The following is a 23,949-nucleotide window of genomic DNA, read 5'->3' as shown; positions in this document are numbered from 1 at the left end:
TTAGTTTCAAAGGGAAAGGCCAGGGTCACTGATGTCCAGAGCTGAAACTCTCTAAGTTCACAGCAAGTTTCCAAGGGAGACAACTTTGGGAATGATGTGGTTCTGAAACCTGGAACTTGACCTCAGCTCCCAAGGTAAATCCTGAGGAAGGAATTCTCCTCCCAGCCTCTCCCCATGTCTTCCTAGGCCTCTTCCTACCGACACTTCCAGCTCTGAAATCTTCATTCCAAAAACAGGTTTGTGCTTTTTTGCTTGCGTGTAACCTTTATCCTACCACTCAAATATCTGACCCGTGTTGGCGACCATTTCTCTGCAGCTGCGGTCCTTGGCTATAAAGCGGGAGAAAAGAGGAAGCAGGAGGGATGCAGATCCTAAAGGAGAGAACCTAAAATTGGCCCCTGGGAGGCCGCCGTTCACCCCACTGATAGCCCCTCAGCGTTCAGAACGAGGCACTCACTGGAGGAGGAGAGCCATACGGAAGGCAGCTCAGGCCAGGCTTCAGTGCAGGGCAACTGGTTAATAACACACCCTCAGGGCGATTTTCAGCAGACCCCTCAGTCCCAGCGTTAAACCCAGAACTGCAGAAATGAAGCTCTACCCTGGTGACACAGCCCAACTCCTAGCCAACCACAGAATTAAAAGCCTCTTCCATCACACTAGGTAACAATTGCGCTCTTATGACGAGCGGTCTCAAACCCCACCGTGCCGCATACCCACATCACTGCCAACCACGGTCATTCCAAAAGTCCGACATCGGAGCAGGGACACACAAGCACAGTCACGCACCCGTCAAGACCTCCTCCCCGTGCACACACCCCGCCTCTCACGGCCACAAACGCTTACAAACGCTTGTACCCGCATACACACGCCGAGCTCCGGGCTCCCCACACCCCGTCAGTCCCGTGGGTTCGCCGGGCTTCCTCACCGTGAGAACCCGGCGCGCCCCGGCTCAAGTGACCCCTCGGAGCGCGACGAATTTGAGGACTTCGGAGGGGAACCAAACATGAACTGGAATCAAAGTTCTTTTCCAAAGCAGCACGGGGGCGGTGGGAAATGTAGTTCAAAGCCGGAAAGCCCGGATGCGCAGAAGGCCAGCGGACGCTGCGGCGGCGAAGACCGCGCCGCGGAGACACTTGGGAGGTACGGCGGCAGCGGGAGTACGCAGGCGCAGACGGCTGGCTAGTGGTCGGAGGTGAGGCTGGCGGGTGCTGCGGGCCAAGAGGAGGCGGGTGATGGCGGGACCCGGGGGGAATGCCAAGGAGGGAGGCGGGAACCCAGGCTGGGGAAAGCGAGGAAGGAACGGGGAACCTAGGACAAGAAGGCCGGGGAGGAAAGCGAGAGTCCGGGCCCTAGAGAAAGCGAGAAGGGACGCGAGAACCTAGGCAGAGGAAGGAACTAGGAGCCAGGGCTGGGAACGCTGAGGAGGGAACAGGGAGCCCGGCCGGCGAGCCGGGGCAGAGGGAAGCAGGGATCCAAGCTGTAGAGCGCCGAGGAGGGAACTGAAAGCCCGAGGCGGGTGTGAGCTCGGCGCGAGCAGGAATTTTGTCTGCCCCCGCCCCCGTGAGGAAACCCCAGCTCTCGGAACGCGCGGCCTGGCTGGCACCGGCGTTCAGTTCATGGAGCTTTTTGTGCCTGCCCTTGTGTGTGTTGGGGCACGTGTTACTCCGTGTGACGTTGTGGCACCGACTGGTTGTGGAAACGATAGGGTCTCTGCGTGTGTCTAATTTTTAAAAGAGGTGAGAGTCGATTTGTGCTTGGGACAGTCTGCGACTTTTGGAGAGGCGACACTAAGAGGTGTGTGAGTGAAATGTTGCTACCTGGTGTAGAAGTATGTGATGGGCTCCGTGAGATGACGCATAACGTGTGCCTGTAGGATAGTGATTATGTAGCGTGTGACACATGTAGTGGGTGTACATATGTCTAATTTTTGAAGTATTTTGTGTGCACAATGTGCAGCGACTATGAATGCGGCTCATTGTCTTACTGAGATGGAGCGCCAGAGAAACTGCATGCATGACTAGTTAAGTACGCATTGTTGAGATTATCAATACTGGTTATTTTATATACCTGTAGAAACTGACTCTGACAATTAGACAAATAAAAGAGAGATTTTAGAAATGGAGACGATGAGGTAAAATTAAAATAATTTTCGGAGAGTAGGATGTATATGGGGAAACCCCATATCAACTAATGACCAATATGTTGAAATGAGTAGAACCTATAGCTGCTACTCTCCAAATTTTCATTTGATTTTTTTTTTTTCTGCTGCTGCTGCTGCTGCTGGATGAATTCCTGGGCGGATTTAATAATTTCTTCAGTCATTTTGAAGATAATAAAAAATCTGTTGGACATTTAAACACAAGATCTGTCTCATAATAGTCATTTAGCTAAATAAAATGTAGAAATCAAAACTTCCAACTTGTTTCTAAAAGCAGAAAACTCCCTCCTGCTGGAAGCCTGCAGTGGGAAAGATCACATGATCAATTTCTTCTGTAATTCCTCAACCTCTATTTTGTCTCCTCTTTACTCCCTCCAGGTGGGTAGTCTCCAGTTAGGATGGATTGTGAGCTGGAAAAGGGAAGAGAAATCAGGGACAAGAAGAGGCTAATGTAACTGATAACATAATTTAGTGTAAGTCATCTCTTACCTTCTACTGCTGGGAACTTCCAGATACACTTTTCTTCTTATGGGCACAGCCATTTCTCCATCTGCCTCCCCAGTGCTTCCTCTGGGCATACAGTGGCCCATCTACTCTGGTAGGTCTTGTTTCCCCAGTCAGTCCTCTTGGACAGGATATTCCAAGCCAACCCAGGCAGGCTCCATCCATGGGTTTCCCATCTAGAGCTCAGGTGAGAATTAGCTACCTTACTCTCTTTGCCCTCCCAAATCCTGGAAACACGTACAGTTTTCCCGCTAAATCTCCCATCACTTGGTTCCCAGTGGCACACATGTGTGCGCATGTGCGTACACATGTATTGCAAACACGCACGTGTGCACACGCATGCAAGTGAGTATGTGCACACATGTGTGCACAGATATGTATACATGTATCCGAAAACTGGAAAGTGGCCAGTGGCCATCAAAAATATAAGATACAGAGGACTGCATGATGTGTTAAATAAATTTTTTTTTAATGTTCCTAAGGGACTCAAAAATTAAGACTTGAATAAAAGGATAGAAAGACACAATATGATAAAGTCTCAAAACTCCCTAACATTTCATGCAGTTCCATTAAAATTTCAGTAAATTGTTTGAATTTTTCTAAAGTTCTTAGGACAATATGAACAAGCCAGAAATTCTGAAAAAGAAAAAAAAATAATGAAGGGGGAAGTAGCTCTACCTGATATTAAAATGTGTTTTAAAACTATAATAACTGCAGAGTGATCTTTCCAATTAAATGAACACATCAGTGGAACTAAATATAAAGTCCAGATCTAGTCAAATACATAAAGGAAATAAAGTATATGATAAAGATGGCAGTTTTAGTGAGTGGAGGAAATACAAGTTATGGAATACCTGTTGGTACTAAACCAGATGGTCTATAATTTTTTTTAACCCTTTCTTCCACCTCCCCCACGCCCCACCGGTTCAAGCTGTTGTTTCTCAGCCTAGTTGTATAGGACACAGCTCCCTGGCCCATGCTAATATTATGAGCCTTGCGCTCCTCCCGGCTGAGGCAGACAGTCCCCAGTCATTGGTTGGCCGCTCACGGCAGCTGAGCTCACAGCAGCCCTCGCTGTCTGTCTGCCACTCAACGTGGGCCACCGGCTGCTCACGGCAGCCCAGCTCCAAGGAGAGCTGTTGTTCACAATCTTAGCTGTAGAGTGCGCAGCTCACTGGCCCATGTGGGAATCAAGCGGGAGACCTTGGCATTAGGAGCACAGCGCTCCAACCACCTGAGCCACGGGGCCAGCCCCCCCATAATCTTTTTTAAAGTTATTTCTGCATGGGAAAAAGTCAGATGAGAAAGTATAAAAAAATAATTTTAAGTAAATACAGGATTAGTTTCCTTCATTTAAAAATGATCTAATATCAATTTAGAAAGTAAAAATAACCTAATAGAAAAGCGAAAGAATTATAAGAGACCATTCACAGGCAAACTAAAGATTTTTTTTACTTATGAAAAGAAGTTTCTATTCTTTCATAATAAGAAAAATAAAAACAAACCACAATTTATACTTATTAGATAGGCAAGCATCAAGAACTTTATATCAGCAGTATCTATCAGGGGTGACAGGTATTCTCATATATTGCTGCTAACAGTATAAGTGGTCAAGCCTTAATGGGGAGCAGCTTGGAAGTCATTAATATCAGTAGGCTGCTTTGGCAAGACAAGATGGTGCTAGAGAGAAGGGGAGCTTTCCCAACATTTTACCTGTTGCCCCAAAAATCTGATCTCAGGCTTTGGGGATAAAATAATATTTGTCTAGCTGTTTCTCCCCCCTGTATTATTTATGTGGGATGTGCAGAGTAGAAAAGGGCCCAAAGCAAGGGAAATGGAGCTAATTTTATTTGAGTCATAAGAGAGCTGTAAGGCACATGTGCGATGTTATGGCATCTTTTCATTTGGCTTTGCCTTCTTAGGAACCACCCCTTTTTCAAAGAGGATTCCAAAGGAAGATTGGTCATCTTTTGCAAATCTCAAAACCATGGCTCAGGTGAGGTGACGATTTATTTCTCTCTCCTTTCCTAAATGTTTTTGTTTCTTGTTTTTTTTAAAGGATATTTGAGCATTTGCCTTTCGTGTATTAGATCCTTTTGCCTATCTTTCCCTTTAGGGAAGTCATCCCCATTCTTCCCATTATTGGCCAGACAAGCCTTTACCTTCCACAAGTGTTCCTTCTAATTTTAACCAGTGCTCACACATTAAGTGTGTATGTATCTTTCTCAGTCTTCTCCCAGGAGCAATCCTGGGACAAAAACGCATTGCCTCAAGTTAAATGAGAATATATTACTGCATGAACTTATATACAAAAACAGTCAATGGAGATGGAATTGATAGATTGCTATTAGTAAGTGACAAAAAATCCTCTCTTGAGGCTTTAAGAATAGAGCTGCGCTTGACAGATTATTAAAAGAATGGAGACTCCTGTATTTCTCCTGTCTGAGCCTTCAGTTTTGCTCATGGCTGCTAACAAGTCCTAAAAATCTGTGGCCTGCCAGTAACACTCACTCCCCCAGTAGGCTAATGGTGTTACAGATTTATTCCTATTTTAAAATTTATTCTACTTTTATATTCAGATGCAGAAGAAGTAAATGTATATGCTTAGATCACCATACTGAACTAGGAATGTAACTCTTGAAATAGTCTGCTCTTGGTTTCAAAGATATTTCTCTTGGTGGTTTCTTTCAGAACATTCATCTTTATATGTGGACCTCATAAATACTGGTGTTCTCCAGATTCTATACTGGTTCTCCTCTTTTCAGTCTCCCGTTCCTGTTCCAATCCACCACTACTATTCTAATGATGCTCAAATAATTTTAATCCTAAATCACCATTCTGAGTGTCTAAATCTTATCCAACCTCCAACTAAGCATCACCACCACTTGCCTGTTCCACAGATACTTCAGGCACATGCCTATGATTTACCTCATTATCTCCTGCCCATCCTCTTCTTTTGTTTTTTTTTTCCCCAATTTGCTTAGGGCCCTGGCCCACCTGCTAATACAGCTAACTTGAGTTAGATGTCTCTCTTCCACTGCACAACCATTTAGTGGAGAATCTTACTCTTTATACCACAGATCCCTTCATCCCTACTGATGTCATTTTTATTTGGGGTACCTCTTTCATAGCAGTCACTCATGTTCCCATTTAACACCTTTGCTCCTTTTCCAGTCCTTTAAGCACTCACCCCAGTGCTCACTTACGGATCTTTGTGTTTCTTACTCTTTTCTGTTTAACTTTAAAACAATTGTGGTAAAATATGCATAACATAAACATTTACCATTTTAACCATTTTTAAGTGTATAATTCAGTGCTATTAAGTACATTCACATTGTTGTGTAACTAGCACCACTATCTATTTCCAGAACTTTTCATCATCCCAAACAGGAATTCTGAACCAATAACATTAAACAGTAACTCTTATCTTACGGTTTATATAGCATCAGACCCAAAGCACAGTAGAGGAATGTATAAAGACAATTCATTAGGGGAGAGGAAAATATTACAATGCTCATTGACAGTTTAAATTCAAGAATAGTAATTAATAATAATAATATAGTGTTCCAATTCATGAATATGATGCACATTTCCTTTTATTTAAATCTTTAATTATCTCAGTAATGTTTTGTTTCCAGGGTACCAGTCTTGCAAATGTTTTGTTATACTAATCCCTAGGTATTTCTTTTTTTATGCTATTGTGAATGCTATTCATTTTGATTTCAGGTTTCCATTGTTTAGCACTAGTACATGAAAACGCAATTGATTTTTGTATATTGACCTGCAAACTTTCTAAATTAACTTATTCTAGTAACTTTTTTGTAGATTCTTTAGGATTTTCTACATAGATAATCATGTTATAAGTGAGTAATGACTGTTTTCCTTCTGTGTTCCTTTTACTTCCATTTTGCTTTATTACATTGTCTAGAACCGTCAGCACAATGATGAATACAAGTGAGGACAGACATTTTTGGCTTGTTCCTGACTTAGGGGAAAAACATTCAGTGTTTTCCTATTAAGTATGATGTTAACTAAGGTTTTTACATAGATACTCTATCAGATTTATCAGGTTAAAGAAGTTCTAGTTTGCTGATAGTTTTTATCACTAGTGGGTGTTGAATTTTGTTGAGTTTTTCTGCCATTATATGGCATTTCTCGCTCCTTTTTTATTTTTTTTATTAACATGGTGAATTAGACTGATTGACTTTGAAGTGTTACACTGACTTAATAACCCTAGGATAAACCCCACTTGGTCTGTATTATATATATGTATATATATATATATATATATATATATATATATATATATATATATATATAATATATATATACACACACACACATATATCTTGATTAATTATATTTTATATATATTGCATATATATATATTGCATATATATATATTGCTTGATGAATTTGCTATACATTGATTCTTTTGTCTGTGGTTCATAAAGAATTTGATCTATAGTTTTTTTTGTAATATCTTTGTCTAGTTTTGGTATTAGGGTAATGCTGTCTTGTAAAATGAGTTGAGAAGTATTTTCTCCTCTTATTTTCTAAAAGAATTTGTGTAGAATTGGTATTATTTGTTCCTTAACTATTTGTTAGAATTCAATCTGAGCCTGAAGACTTCTTTGTGGGAGGGGCTCTTCAGGTTATCTTTTTTTGTCTTCAGTGAGCTTTTGTAGTTTGTGTCTTTCAAGGAATTGGTCCATTTCATCTTAGTTGTAAAATTTATTGGCATAAAGTCATTCAAAAGATATGTATTCTCGTGCTCATACTAAAAAGATATGTATTCTTTTTATCCTTTTGATGTTTGTATAATTTGTAACAATGCTCCTCCTGTTTGTTATTGGTAATTTGTATCTCTTTTTTCCTTGGTCAGTTGGCTCCAGGTTTATCAATTTCATTGATCTTTTCAAAGTACTTTTGGTTTCATTGATTTTCTTCATTGTTTTTCTGTTTCCTGTTTCTTCACTTGTGCTCTTATCTTTTAAAATTCCTTTCGCTTTCATTAATTTGGGTTTAATTAACTTTTTCTAGTTTTGTAAATGGACGCTTGTATCATTGATATGAGACCTTTCTTTTTTTCTAATAGAAGCATTTAATGCTATAAATTTCCCTCTAAGTAGCCTTCGAGAAATTTTGACATGTTGCATTTTCAATTTCATTCAGTTGAAAATATTTTCTAATTTCCCTTGTGATTTCTATTTTGACTCATTGGTTATTTAGAAGTAGTATGTTTAATTTCCAAATATTTGGGGATTTTCCAGATAGCTTTGTTATTGATTCTCATTTAATTCTATGTCAGGGAACATACGCTATATGATTTCAGTCTTCTTAAAATTATGGAGAATAGTAGCACAGATTATAGTTTAACTTGATGAATGTTCCATGTGCACTTGTAAAGGTGTGTCCTGGTGTTCCATGTGCACTTGTAAAGATGTGTATCCTGGAGTGGTGTATTCTCTAAATAATCAGGCCAATTTGGTTGATTGTGATAGTAAAATCTTCTACATCTTTATTGATTTTCAATGTTTGTTATAGCAATGACTGAGTGAGGAAAGTTGAAATCTTCAATTATAATTGTGGCTTTCTCTGTTTTTCCTTTTCCATTCAATCAGTTTTTCCTTAATGTATTTTGAAGTTCTGTTTTTAGGTGCATTTACATTTAGGATTGTTAATGCTCTCTCATGACTTGAACCCCTCCATCATTATGAAATGCCTCACTTAAAATCCCTGATAATATCCTTTGTTCTGAAATCTAATCTGTTTGATATTATTATAGCCATTCAGACTTTCTTATGAGTAGTATTTACATAGTATTTACATAGTATACCTGTTTTCCATTCTTTTTACTTTAACATACTTATGTTTTGATATTTATAATGAGTCTCTTATAGACAGTATATAGGTTGGCCTTACTTTATTTTCCAGTCTGATACTCTCTACCCTTTCATTAGAGTTTTCAGTCCATTTTTATTTAATAATCAATAATTTGGGTTTAAATATACCATCTTGCTATTTTTCCCATTTTTCCCAATTGTTTTTTATTGTTATTGTTTCTTTTTTCTCTTCTTTTGTTTCTTTTAAATTGAGAAATTGTTTTATGATTCAATTTTTTTCTCTATTATTCACTTACTAAAAGTACCTCTTTCTTTTATTTTTTTAGTGGTTGCCCTAAGCCAAGGGTTGGCAAACTATTGCCTGACGGCTAAATCAGGTATGCTGCCTGATATTATAAATAAAGTTTTATTGGAACTCAGCCAATTGCCAGTTTCAACCCATATTTGAAATAGTCGTGTCTTTTAAAGAAGATAGGAAATGAGTGTTTGTCTTTTATATGTAACTTTTCTCATCCTTTTCATTCCTATCTACAGATCTTAGTTATCATCGGGTCACAATTTTACCTTCAACCTGAAGAACTTCCTTTATCATTTTTGATGGTTCAGTATTGCTAGTGATGATTCTCTCAGATTTTATCTGAAAATAGCTTTATGTTGCCTATATTTTTAATAGACAATTTAGCTGAATATATATTTCTTGATTAACATTATCTTTGACTCTTAGCAGGTTGATTAGGATTTTCTGAGGTGTGGTTTTCTTTGGTTTTTATCCTTTTGAGGTTCATTAAACTTTTTTGGTATGTAAGTTAAAATTTTTGCTAACTTTGAATGTGTTGGGTCATTATTGCCTTAAAATTTTTTCACTTTTTTTTTCTCTTTCTGGGACACCAATGATAATATCTGTTTTGGATTCCTTTGAAATTGACTCACATATCTCTGTGATTCTGTTCATTTTTCCTTATTCTTTTTATTCTTCCTTTTCAGATTCCTCAATTTCTGTTGGTCTATTTACAAGGTTATTGATTCTTCTTTTTTTCTATTTCTATATAGTGAATTTTTCATATCAGTTGTACTTTTCAGCTCTAGAATGTTCATTTGGTGTTTTTTTATAGTTACATTCTGATATTCTCTGCCAGGTTTTTCCATTACTTTTTTGAACACATTTAGAACAGATGCTTTGAAGCCTTTTGTGGCAAAACCCAATATCAGGGCTCACTAGGAATTTGTTAGTTTCTGTGACTGTCTTTTTCTAAATATGGGTCATATTCTCCTTCCTGTTTTGTTTTGTTTGCCCACTAATTTTTGTTAGAAACCTGGACATCATGAATAACATGTTATAGTAATCTGAATTCTGTTATGTGTGTTTCTGAGGATTATTGGTTTTTGTTCTAGCAGGCAGTTGGTTGGAATCAAGCTTCATACTCTGCCTTACTACCCACCCTTCCCCTCAAGTGTGAAGCAGCTGATATATTCTTTACATTTCCAGCGACTGCTTTTTACCCTGGACCCCTGAGGGGAGGTAGCTTCTCCTTGTGTTCAAGTACTTTAGCTCTCAGGCAAGGACTTGATGAAATGTTTATACATAGATTTGGGGACTTACTTTTTACAGTTCCCTTTCTTCCAAGGTCTGACACTGAATCTCTAAGGCATCAGTTTTCTTCTGCTTGAGCTATCAGCAGGTTGTGGAATGCTATTGATCAAAAATACACAAATCTCAGAGTCTCATTATTAGGTGCACTTCTATTTTTCAAAACTCTTTTCTGGTATCTTTCTATATGCTTTTTGCTAAGTCCTCTGTGATCTCTCCAAAAATTGCTTAGCTTAACTATCACCCTGGAGTTCTGACAAAGTTTATACTCAGATTTTAGGTCTCATCCATTCTAAAGTTCTCTCACTTCCAGAATTTATCCCTAAATCTCCAGCTCATCTGCCATCCCTAAATTCTGTTCTCTACCACCTTTGAGGAAGTACACTAAGGTTTTCTACCTTAAGAGCTGTGGGGTTTTGGGTACCTTCATGCAAAAAATGCCACAAACTTAACAATTCTTATCTATTGCAGTTGCTCTCCTTTCAGGATATTTCTACTTGCTTTGGTTGTTTTTCAGTGCCATCTATTATTTATTTATTATATATTGTATTCAGATTTTATAATTAATATCTGAGCAATTCACTCTTTTATTACTGGATGCCGAAAGCCACTCCCATGCATTTTAAAACCATATTCCTCTTGCATGATACATTAATCTTGAAAGAGATAAAAATTAACCTCCTCAGTAAAGCTGGAGAAAATTGTTCTGCCCTATGATAACTTCATCTTGTACATACTTCTATTGGAGTACCTGTAGTACCTTCTTGTAAGTTTATGTTTACACATACTTTCTTGAAGGTATGTTTTACATACATGCTATGAAGCTGTAACTTCTTGTGAGCAGGGACAGTGTTTTGTATGTCTTGGGACCCCAATAAACGAATGCAGTTTTGGGGTACAGAATGACTTCACAGTAAATGTTTTTAGAATGAGTTGTTAAATAAATTTGGTGGCAAATTTTCATTTTTATTTTCACACAACAAGGAAAATGTAAATCACAAAACAAGAAAAACGATAGGCTTTCTTTACAAGTTTTCATATGAATGCCACAAAGGAACAGGATCAAAACTAGTCCCCAATATCTAGTCAACTTGTTCTGATCACAGTTCCTATCCATTGTAGGAATCCGTGTCTTTCAAAGATGTGACTGTGGACTTCACTCGGGAGGAGTGGCAGCACCTGGATCCTGCTCAGAAAACTCTATACATGGATGTGATGCTGGAAAACTATTGCCACCTCATTTCTGTGGGTAAGAAAACGTCTCTGAAACTTTCAGTAGCATGTATTTCTTTTCAAAGTCCCTAAAGTACCGGGTTTCCCTGAAAATAAGACCTACCCCAAAAATAAGCCCCAGTTAAGATCGTCAGCCAGACGGACTCATTTAGTACATTATGACGATGTTCCAGAAGAAGAAGACATGACTGTATTTGAATAAATGTAGATTGCTGTACATGAAAAAATAAGATATCCCCTGAAAAAACATCCTAATGCATCTTTTGGAGCAAAAATTAATACAAGACCAGGTCTAATTTGGGGGGAAATACAGTATAAGACCCAGTCTTATTTTTCGGGGCAACACAATATGTGTGATCTTAAATTTCAGGGATAAGAAGTGTTAAATCCTTTTTGGTTAGTAGAAATGATGATTGTGTCTTCACTTGCCTGGTGCAAGGTGTTAAGTTTACGGTGTTTCCTGAAAATAAACCTAGCTGAACAATCAGCTCTAATGCATCTTTTGGAGAAAAAATTAATATAAGACCCATCTTATTTTACTATAATATAAGACCGGGTCAATATCACACCACACCACCCCACACCACCCCACCCCACCCCACATCACCATAACTAAAATAATGTAAGTAATAAGTATAATATAATAATACCAGGTCTTATATTAATTTTTGCTTCAAAAGATGCATTAGAGCTGATTGTCCGGAAGGGTCTTATTTTCAGGGAAACATGGTAGTATTGCACAAAGGTATATCTTAATTTGCAGCACTGAAAATGCACCTTACCAATTTTTCAAGTGTGTTGAAGCCTAGGCAACTTAATTCAAATCTTCCTTTATTAGGGTGTCACATGACCAAGCCTGATGTGATCCTCAAATTGGAACGAGGAGAAGATCCTTGGACATCATTTACAGGTCATACCTACTTAGGTGAGTTTCTGACTCTCAGGCAGATGAAACTAGTGGAAAATAATTTTAATGTGGTCATGTGGTTAGTGGCAACTTCAAAATATTCGGGGAGTATCTCTTTACAGGCTCCTAATCTTTGAAATGACAGTCGTGCCTGCAAACTTGAAGCAAACTTGCAAATATCACTCTCCCTATATAATATTCTTTCCTAATTTGCTTGCTATTTTTAAAATCTTTTCTTGTGTGTCTGTTTATTTTTGGCATTCTCAGTCCCTTATCTACTTGCCCCCCAACCCCAGCTTTTTTTTAGGCTTTCTTAAATCTCTTTAGAAAAGAAAAAAATTCTTGGTTAATTTTTCTCTTTTTAGTAGTTGCTTTCCACTCCCTTTCCCTTTCTTTTTATTACCTCAGGTTTCGTTTTTTTGTGCTAAGTCTAAGTTCCCATTCTCACCATAAATCCAGCTATAATTTTAAAACTCCCTTGCCTTGGCCCAGACTAATAATACCACAGTTAGCATTTTTTTCCATTAAACTTTGTGGCTTATTTTATGTGGCTGATCATCATTCTTTACATAAACCCTGGTTTGGGTAAAACACCAATTCATTCTTATCCTGATTTTTTGAGTGGTTATTTCCAACTTGGTCTCTTTTTTCCACCACTGTGGACATATTGCCTGGAACAATGGCTGGCATGTAATAGTCACACAGATTTTTCTTTTTGAATGTATATTGTTTCACTGGACTCTCAGTCTGATTTTTCCTCAAGGGATAAGCCTTTGAATTATAATAATCTCATCCATTCTCAGTACTTAAGCTCAGTGCTTCTAAACCAACATACTCAGCATATTTCTCTCACCTTTACTCTATTCCTTTAGTTCTACACTTTGATATCTCACATATTTTGTGACAATATGTTGGAAATGAAAATGACTAACTTTCCTAGGTCTTAAATTATTTTTCTTTACCTATTTCTATATTATTTCCCCCCTGATATCAGCTTCATTCTTCTGTATCTGTCATTATCTCTTAAGAATCTCTACACAATTTGTGTTAAGTTTATCAGCCTGTGAAATATATTTGTCACTGATATACAAAATAACAATTCTCTTATTTCATGTCTTGACTATTGCAATTACAACTTGGCTGTTGTATAATTTTTGTCCTGGTTCTTAAAATTTATATTGTTAGTTTTCTGACAGAATACATCACTTGTTACTCATTATTTATTATATAAAATTGAAATTTTTCATTCAAGAGCTAACATTATAAGCCCTAATCTAGTCTTTTCAACTTTATTTCTCTCTCTTGTGGAAAACTATTGCTCATGTCCACTTGATCCAGTTTCCTAACTTTTGTCCATACATGTAGGATTTGTCATGATGTCTGTACTTTACTTTGTGTTGTATTCTCCCTTCCACATGCTATACATCTTATAGTTCAGTCTCGAGATTTCTTCTCCATGATGTATTCCTTGACTATTCCACATCATATCCACCTTTTTTTCCTGAATTCCCATGGTACTTACACACTATAACAAATACAGTGCATGGATATGATTACATAATTTAATACCTGATTGTAGATACTTTGTGTTTAAGGATTGTTTCCCTCAATTATAAGATCCTCTGCTTTGATCTTTTTTGCTATAGTATATAAGCAAACAGTTTGCTATAGTATATAAGCAAACAGTACATAAGCAAAACAGTTGCTTCATGAACTGTTTGTGGAGCTATACAGGGGAGATATATTTTTCTCCCATTCAAAAAACATGTACTTGTAAGATTATTTCAGATATGAACCTCTTCAGGCCATGGCTCTATAGATTATGATTGAAATGTCTTGATTCTACCAAGCACTACTTATCTATGACACACAGTATTAATGTAAACTTTCTTTGGGTGAGATTTGTCAGATAGGGGACAAACCTAAAATCTTGTTTGAATATAAAGAGTGAATCTATGTGATGTAAAGTTTTGTTTACAGGAGAAATTCTTTGTATGTCAGTACTGGGGTTAATGGACTCAAAGAAGAGAAAGATTTTTGAACCTAGATTTCACATTGTTCCACAGATGTGGATGATCACAAAGTAACAGAAGTCAACTATAGCTCTACATTTATAATGGAAATGAAGATTAAGGTTAATGAATGATCCAAAACCAAAATGAACAATCTGATCTTTCTAGTCCACCCTATGGAAAACTGGAGATAAGGAATGTTACTGTATTGGGGAACATTTGAACCGGTCTTTCTTTAACCTAACAATGTAAGTCAGCAATTGAAGAGGAACAGTTATAATTGATAGTCATGAGAGTTTTTTTATTGAACAATTCTGAAAGAATGTATAATAACAGCAATCTGAATACACCAGTGACTACACCTTAGTCTGTTTTAAATTTCCCGTTATATGTGTTTTCCTAGTTCTTTCCTCTCAAGGGAAAATGATTCCCAGCTATATGCAGGATTAGACCTGGATGATAGGATAGTTTTTCTTAACACTAGGAAATTAACTGATGCTTGGAAAAATTAATTAGCCATTGATGGCTACATGGACGGGGTTGGTGGAAAACTGACAACTGGAAGCATTCTACCTTGCAATCTAGAGGTGATGTATAAAAGTATAGGCTCTGACTTGTGTCCCCCAGAAGCAATCCTTCCTTTAATATTTTCCCTGAATAAGCTTTTCTACTAATCTTGTCCATCCTACTTAAAGCTTCATGCCCTTGATAGGTTCATTTCCTTGCCTCTGAATTCACCTATCCAAGCATCAATACCTCTTCCACCATCATGCTGCTTATGTGCATTCAACTTTCTTTATGAAGTTCTGGTTCAAAAGTTATTAGCATTCAATCCTTATTTTTCATTCTTTTCCATACTGAAGCAGAGTTTTTATTTAGCTTCTGTGTCTTTTTCCAGGGATGCAGTAATTTTTCTTGGGTTTTTTTTTTTTTGCCTCATATGATTGACCCTAGTACAATTCCTTTTCATAGCAAATGTGTGAAGATTCATAAATTGTTATCAATTCTTTTATAGACAAAAACTGGAAAGCCAAAGACTTTTTAGTGAATTTCAAGGAACACCAAGATAAGTATTCTAGGTCAGTTCTATTCATTAACCACAAAAAACTGATTAAGGAGAACAGTAATGCACATGAAAAGACATTTACTTTAAACAGAAGCCCTATAAATTCAAAAAATTTACTTCCTGAATATGACAGTCATGGAAAAAATTTTAAAAATGATTCAGAATTAATCATCAGTAATCTAAGTCCTGCAAGAAAGAGACTTAGTGAGTATAATGGATACGAGAAATCATTCCTCAATAGTAAACCAGAGACAGTTCACCATGGAGTCAAATCTCATAATCAACATGGCAGGGCTGTCAGTCATAATGAACTGCTTTTGCAGTATCATAAGATGGAAACTCCAGCACAATCGCCTGGATATAATGACTGTGAGAAATTATTCTTTAAAAAAGGAGGCTTAATTACACATCATAGAGCTTACAGGAAGGAAAATCCTTCTGAACATAATAAAAGGAGAAGAACAACCAATGTTGAAAAAAAACATATATGCACTGAATGTGGGAAGTCATTCTGCAGGAAGTCAGTATTGATTCTGCATCAGGGAATTCACACAGAGGAAAAACCCTATCAGTGTCATCAATGTGGAAATTCATTTAGAAGGAAGTCATATCTCATTGATCATGAGAGAACTCACACAGGAGAGAAACCCTTTGTTTGCAATGAATGTGGTAAGTCCTTCCGCCTAAAGACAGCCCTCACTGATCATCAGAGAACACATACAGGGGAGAAATCATATGAATGTCCACAATGTAGGAATGCCTTCAGATTGAAGTCACACCTCATCCGTCACCAGAGAACTCATACAGGAGAGAAACCATATGAGTGTAGGGACTGTGGGAAGTCTTTCCGCCAGAAGACAACACTCTCTCTACATCAAAGAATTCATACAGGAGAGAAACCCTATATTTGTATGGAATGTGGGAAATCTTTTCACCAGAAGGCAAACCTAACTGTACATCAAAGAACTCACACAGGGGAAAAGCCTTATATTTGTAATGAATGTGGGAAATCCTTCTCCCAGAAGACAACCCTTGCTCTTCATGAGAAAACTCATAATGAGGAGAAACCCTATATTTGTAATGAATGTGGGAAATCCTTCCGCCAGAAGACAACCCTTGTAGCACATCAGAGAACACATACAGGGGAAAAATCTTATGAATGTCCTCACTGTGGAAAAGCCTTTAGAATGAAGTCGTACCTCATTGATCATCACAGAACACACACAGGAGAGAAACCATATGAATGTAATGAATGTGGAAAATCCTTCAGTCAGAAGACAAACCTCAATCTACACCAGAGAATTCATACAGGGGAAAAACCCTATATTTGTAATGAATGTGGGAAGTCCTTTCGCCAGAAAGCAACCCTTACTGTACATCAAAAAATACATACAGGTCAGAAATCCTATGAATGTCCTCAGTGTGGGAAAGCCTTTAGCAGGAAGTCATATCTCATTCATCATCAAAGAACTCATACAGGAGAGAAACCATACAAATGTAATGAATGTGGGAAGTGCTTCCGCCAGAAGACAAATCTCATTGTACATCAGAGAACTCACACAGGGGAGAAACCCTATATTTGTAATGAGTGTGGTAAGTCCTTCAGTTATAAGAGAAACCTCATTGTCCATCAGAGAACTCACAAAGGAGAAATGATAGAAATTCAATAAATGGTGTGATTTCTTTGTGAAGCCTTTTCAAGGTATTGTAAAACTTCAGGTTTTTTACCAAAAAAGCATGCTAATAAGGTCTTTTTAATCACAAACGTAATAATAGTTATTGATTTAAAATACCGTACATCATAATTGTTTACTGTTTACTAGCATAAAAGTATATGAGCATTGTTACTGAACTCTATCAGCAATTAATCTAATTTTTTAACTTTTCAAGTTCTGCTGATTCAGTTTTTTAAAAAACATATAATACGTGCAGAGGCAAGATAAAAAATGGATATAAGCATCAGTTTCCATAAGAAAAAAATATGAACTATATTTCTTATTGCACTGAGTAGAATAAAAAGTAGCTGTTATTTCCCCAGACGTTACCACTTCCCTAGCTTATAACATTAAGTAGTTTTTGCATGTCTTTAAACTCTATGTTTTTATCATGTATCATGAATTCTTTTGTGTCTTGTTTCACTTAACATTCTTAAGAGTCACACATTATTGCATGTGGCAGTAGTGTTTTCATATTCATTCTGTATACTAAACCATTTTAAGAATATACCAGTATTTATCCTCTTGATGGATATTTGTATTTTTTATAATTTTGTGTTGTAATAAAGGTACTGCTACAAGTAGTCTTGTATATTTCTTTGTGTGTGTGTGTGTGTGTGTGTGTGTGTCTGTGTGTGTGTATTTCTGTTGATTTTATACTAAAACAAGTTACTCTGCCCAACGGTGTATAGAAGCTTTTTCAGCTATGATTGATACTGCCAAACATCTCTTAGACCTTTCTCAACATGAGATGATTCACTTTGGAGAGTAACAGCTCTAATTGTAATCAATGTGGAGAGAGGTCTTTAGTAGTCATCCAACTGGAGAATTCCTACTTGAAGCAAATCCTTACGATGTTATAATTGTGAGATTGTTGTTAGTCTCACAATTATATGAATGTGTGAATGTCATAAATATAGACTGTTAGCTGTGGCTTCAACCTTACACAAAACCAGAAAATTCATATTGGAGGGAATCCTGTTGTCATGATTATAGGGGCACTTTTAGCCATAGCTTACACCCTATTCAACATCAAAGAGTTCATACTTGAGAAAGGGAGGTTAAGGAGAGTCATAGGTGAGTAAAATTTGGAAGTATAGTAGTCACAGTAGATGCAATTATAAGAAATATATATAAGTAAGCCTTTATATTACATAACAAATCTATATAAAATAGCCTTTTATAGCTTGATTTATCTCACAGAAAATGTGGGTCTTTGGAAATGCCAAATGAAAAATCACTGGAGAGGTTTTGATGTTTGAGAATTGGAAATCTCCTAAGACAGTAACATCTGCAGTATCTTTTCTGTGACTAGTAAGTTTGCAGCAACTTGAACAGTGTTACCCTTCTTGAGTTGATTAATTTTTAACCCGTATTTACTATACAGTTATTGTGTGTAATAAAATTTAGTAGAAATTAAAATAAGCTGGTTTTTTCACCAAGTGAATAGAACCATATAAACCAGGTCTAAGTAAGCAGGAAAATGGTTGGTAGTTCAAGTATCTGACATTAAAAAATGTTTAATAAGGGAGGTCTAATTAGGTAACTGCATCCCAGAGTGACACCAAAATTACAAATAAATTATAGAACAGTCAACCTCAAGAATCATCTCAACACTAGCTGAACAGAATCCTTATAACTAAGGATATAAAGAGGCCACATCAAGATTTGTAGGAGGGGCAGATATGCAATACAGGCTGACCCCAAACCCATAGATAAAGTGCTGGGAGGGACTCAGTGGCAGAGGTCCCCCTGAAGTGGGAGGGGCCCCCCCAGGCCCATGCTGGGCTCCTCAGCCCAGAGGTCCTGTGCCAGGAAGAGGAGTCCCCATGGCACCTGGCAGTGAAAATCAGCGAGGACTCTGTCTGCTCTGCCTAGTGGGGCAGAAGGTGGCTGGAAACCCAGACACCCTCTTGTAAAACCAGCACATGAACTTGCTTGCAGGCACTTACCTGGTCTCTGGTGGAAGGGTAGCAGCTCAGGAGGCCCAGGGATGTGTGGGGAAGGACTGAATTGCATTGCTTCGGCCCAGGAGCTGGAAAGACAGGAGCAATTGTTGTCCCTATGTAGAGCCTGACATACATGTGGCTTACAGGAGGGCACCACCTTTTCAGGGTTAGGACCTGCCCCAAAGAGCCAAATCTGGCACTGCATTGGTCTGGTGGAATCTGCGTGTATGCACTGCCTTTGTGACGCCCTGGGTCCCCGCCCTCCACACAGCTGGTGCTTCATCACTCTGGAAATTCTTGACTGTTGGACTGCTGGCCCCACCCCACAGGCTGCGGAAGCCAGTTTAAAGCAGGTGGAGGGCTTATGGAGGCCCGGGAAACATTTACTGGTCGGCAGTAAGCCAAGGCCCGTGCTGCAGCATAGACGGCAGTGGCGGGCCTCAGACTGACAGTGGCTGGCCATAGGGTTCTTGGAGCATTTTTTGTAGGGTGGTCAAGGGCCCAGCACTGGTGCAGGAGCCAAGACTACATTGACTGTATAAACCATCGACCACACCCCTTAGCTCCCTGAAACCCTACCCCACCCACCTAGAGCTGCATTGCCTGGTTGGCCAGCCCCACCCCACAAGGTGCAGAAGTCTTTTACTGCAGCAGACAATCCACAATGGCCTGGGAGAGTTTAGTGGTGGACCGTGACCAAAAAATTGTGCCACAGCCACTCAGGGGCAGTTCTCAGGAATTTGCGAGCCTGAGGCGGTGGCTGGCTGCAGTGTTCTCAGGGCAATATGCAAAGTGGTCATAGGCCGGGACTGGCATGAGAACTGAATCTGCATTAACTTTGTAAAAACCACCGGTCACATCTCATGACTCCCTTGAACACCCTGGCCAGCTAGCACTGCATTGCTGAGGGCTCTCTCAACACTGTGTCAACCAGCCCAGCCCATGAACCTAAAAAGGCTCTTTCAATGGCTGAGCCTTATAGGAAACCAGCAGGTGGTAACAGACCTAGGGGCCTGGGCCTTTTGCTAAGCTGCCTCAGGCCCACTACTGGTGGCAGCTGGCCTTGATTCACAGCAATCCACCCTCACATGCCTCCAGGTCCAGCACCAAAACTTTTGGCACCTTGGCTCTTGGCTGCAGCCAAGAACATAGAGCTGTGTGGCTCCTACCAGGTAAATTACAGGCAAGTAACAGGCAAGGCTGAAATTGACCTGCACAGGAGCCCCTTCCAAGAGACACCAGAAACAACACACCCAGAGGCCAGCTTTAGACCACACCAGAGTACTACCTGGTTAGTCCCACAAGTGGCACACCCAAAGGGGGCTCTCAACAGGCATAAAAGGCACAGGGGCAAAGCCCCCTCTGAGGAGTCAGCCCCCACAGCAGCCCACACACTGTGGGTATAGCCAATTGTCACAATCAGCCTGGGAGTCAATCCCACCTACTGATACACCGCCAAAAGTGATCAAGACTCAACTACAACAGGAGAACACACACAACACACAAGGGACACTCCTGTAACAAGTACAGGAGATTAAGGAGACTGTGCCATCAGACTACACAGGACAAATACTACATAAGGCCACCCAGCAAAGAGTGAGAGACATAGGGGATCTATCTAATATATGGAAACAAACACAGAGTGGCAGCCAGAATCAGGAAACAAAAAAACATGTCCCAAGTAAAAGAACAGGAGAAACCTCCAAACAGAACTAAATGAAATGAAGGCAACCAACCTACCAGAGACAGAGTTTAAAACACTGGTTATAAGAATGCTTAAGGAGCTTAGTGATAATTTCAACAAAGAGATAGCAAGCATAAAGAATGACATAGAAACCATAAAAAAGAACCAGTCAGAAATAATACAATAACTGAAATGAGGAATACACTAGAAGGAATTAACAGCAGATTAGATGAAGCAAAGGATTGAATGAGCGATTTAGAAGAGAAGGTAGCAGAATATACCCAATCAGAACAACAAAAAGAATAAAAAGCAATGAAATAGTTTAAGGGACCTGTGGGACAACATCAAGTGTAACATTTGCATTACAGGAGTACCAGAAGGAGAAGCAAGGGAGTAAGAAATCGAGAACCTATTTGAAGAAATAATGACTGAAAACTTCCCTAACTTGGTGAAAGAAATAGACATACCAGCCCAAGAAGTGCAGAAAGGCCCAAAAAAGATTAACTCAAACACGCCTACATCAAGACACATCATAGTTTAAATGCCAAAGGTTAAAGACAAAGAGAATCCTAAAAGCAGCAAGAGAAAGACAAATCACAAGGGAACTCCCATAAGGCTGTCAGGTGATTTCTCAACAGAAACATTGCAGGCCGAAGGGAGTGGCAGGAAATATCCAAAGTGATGAAAAACAAGGGCCTAAAACCAAGAGTACTTTACCCAGTAAGGCTATCATTTAAAATTGTAGGAGAGATAAATAGCTTCCCGGATAAGAAAAAGCTAAAGGAATTCATTACCATCAAGCCACTATTAGAAGAAATGTTAAAAGGACTTCTTTAAGCAGAAGAAAGGAGAAAAACAAACTAATAAAAATCAAAAATATGAATAATAGACAAATTATTATGTCTCTCTTTTATTCTAAGGGCCCATTCATCTTTCCAAAATATCATTTACTCTCCCCTATGTGGCATACATCCCTTGCCTTCCCCTATTTAGGTGGTATGAGCTCTCAAATCTCACTGCTTTTTTTTTTGGCTATTCACTTTTTCCCCATGATGCTCCTGTACATGCAATATTAAAAATTAATAAATTTGTATACCTTTTCTCCTGTTTAAAATATATGTAAATAATAAATGGCAATAACTATGTACCTATCAATAATCACTTTAAATGTAAATGGATTAAATGGTCCAATCAAAAGATGTTGGGTAGCTGAATGGATAAAAACACAAGACCCATGTATATGCTGTCTAGAAGACACCCACCTCAGATCAAAATACACACAGAGATTGAAAGTAAAGGGATGGAAAAATATTTCATGCCTGGGTGGTGAACACACAATGTGATATATAGATGACGTATTACAGAATTGTACACCTGAAACCTATGTAACTTTACTAACCATTATCACCCCTATAACTTTAATTAAAAATAAAATAATATTTTATGCAAATGGAACAAGAAAAAAGCTGGTGTAGCAATACTTATATTGGACAAAATAGACTTTAAAACAAAGACTATAATAAAAGACAAAGAAGGACATTACATAATAATAAAGGGATCAATCCATCAAGAGGACATATCCACAGTAAACATTTACGCACCCAACATAGAAGCACCTAAATATATAAAACAAATATTGACAGACATAAAGGCAGAGATCAACAGTAACACAAGCAAAGTAGGGGACTTTAACACCCTATTGATACCAATGGACAGATCCTCCAGACAGAAAATCAACACAACAGCAGCCTTAAATGACACACTAGACCAGATGGATTGAATTAATATTTTTAGACCATTTCACACCAAAGTAGCAGAATATACATTCAAGTGCACATAGAACATTTTCCAAAATACACCACATGTTAGGCAACAAAACAAGTCTCAATAAATTTAAGAAGATTGAAATCATATCAAGCATCTTCTCTGACCACAGGTCTATGAAACTAGAAATCAATTATAAGAAACAAACCTGAAAAACACACAAACATATGAAGACTGAACAACATACTACTAAATAATGAATGGGTCAACAACGAGATCAAGGAAGAAATCAGAAGATAACTTGAGACAAATGAAAATGAAAACACAATGACCCAAATTCTATGGGACACAGCAAAAGCAGTCCTAAGAGGGAAATCTGTAGCAATTCAGGTCTACATAAAGAAACAAGAAAAATCTCAAATCAACAGTCTATCTTTACACCTAAGTGAACAGGAAAAAGAAGAGTAAACAAAGCCCAAAATGAGTACTAGGAAGGACATAATAAAGATCAAAGTGGAAATAAATGAAATAGAAACAAACAAACAAAAGAAAATACAAAACGATCAATGAAACCCAGAGCTGGATATTTGAAAAGATAAACCAAACTGATAAATCTTTAACCAGACCAAAAAAAAAGAAAAGAAAAAAAAGAGAGAGAGAGACAGGACCCAAATAGATAGAAATCAGAAATGTAACAACTGACAATACAGAAATACAAAAAATTTTAAGAAAATACTACAAGCATCTATATGCCAACAAATTAGACAATCTAGAAGGAATGGATAAATTCCTAGAAGCATACAATCTTCCAAGGCTGAATCAAAACGCAACAGAAAATTGAACAGAATGATTACTGCCAACAAAATCGAATCAGTAATCAAGAAGCTCCCAATGAACAAAAATCCTGGACTAAAAGGTTTCACAGGTGAATTTTACCAAACAGTCAAAAAAGAATTAATACCTATTCTCAAAATATTCCAAACAATCCAAGATGAGAGAAGGCTCCCAAGCTCATTTTATGACGCCACCATTACCCTGATCCTAAAACCAGACAAAGACATTACAAAAAAAGAAAACTACAGGCTAATATACCTAACAAATATAGATGGAAAAATCCTCAAACAAAACATTAGCAAACCAAATTCAGCAATACATTAAAAAGATCAGGGAGAGCTGGTTCGCTCAGTTGGTTAGAGCACAGTGCTTATAACACCAAGGTCGCTGGTTCAATTACCACGTGGGCCAGTGAGCTGTGCCCTCCATAATTAAATTAAAAATGATGACGACTTGGAGCTGATGGGTCCTGGAAAAACACACTGTTCCCCAATATTCCCCAATAAAAATTTTTAAAAAAATCATACACCATGATCAAGTGGGATTCATTCCTGGCATGCAAGGTTAGTTCAATATCCACAAATCAATTAACATGATACACCACATAAACAAAATGAAAAATAAAAACGATATGGTCATATCAATAGATGCAGAGAAAGCATTTGACAAAATCCAACGCTGATTTATGA

At 38.2% G+C, this 23,949-nt stretch overlaps 2 protein-coding genes across 3 annotated transcripts in view; one reads left to right on the top strand and one right to left on the bottom strand.

Moving 5' to 3' along the window:
* LOC308490643 (zinc finger protein 850-like) overlaps positions 1 to 23,949 on the bottom strand; it is a 67,267-nt gene that overhangs the window by 12,743 nt on the left and 30,575 nt on the right. For both annotated transcript variants that reach the window (XM_081033186.1, XM_081033185.1), the window contains exon 5: positions 18,982 to 19,064. In XM_081033186.1, the coding sequence (XP_080889312.1) occupies positions 18,982 to 19,064 (83 nt within the window). The remainder of the gene's footprint in view (positions 1 to 18,981; positions 19,065 to 23,949) is intronic.
* On the top strand, positions 1,088 to 17,612 carry ZNF567 (zinc finger protein 567). Its single transcript, XM_081033183.1, has 5 exons — positions 1,088 to 1,192; positions 4,585 to 4,658; positions 11,219 to 11,345; positions 12,168 to 12,254; positions 15,264 to 17,612. The coding sequence occupies exons 2-5, from the start codon at positions 4,650 to 4,652 to the stop codon at positions 16,982 to 16,984; spliced, it is 1,944 nt and encodes a 647-aa protein (XP_080889309.1). The 5' UTR covers positions 1,088 to 1,192; positions 4,585 to 4,649; the 3' UTR covers positions 16,985 to 17,612.

Source organism: Rhinolophus hipposideros (assembly GCF_964194185.1).
Source record: "Rhinolophus hipposideros genome assembly, chromosome: 21".
Classification (NCBI taxonomy): Eukaryota; Metazoa; Chordata; class Mammalia; order Chiroptera; family Rhinolophidae; genus Rhinolophus; species Rhinolophus hipposideros.
Note: the sequence above shows the minus strand (reverse complement) of the source record. Positions and strands in the feature narration are given on the sequence as shown.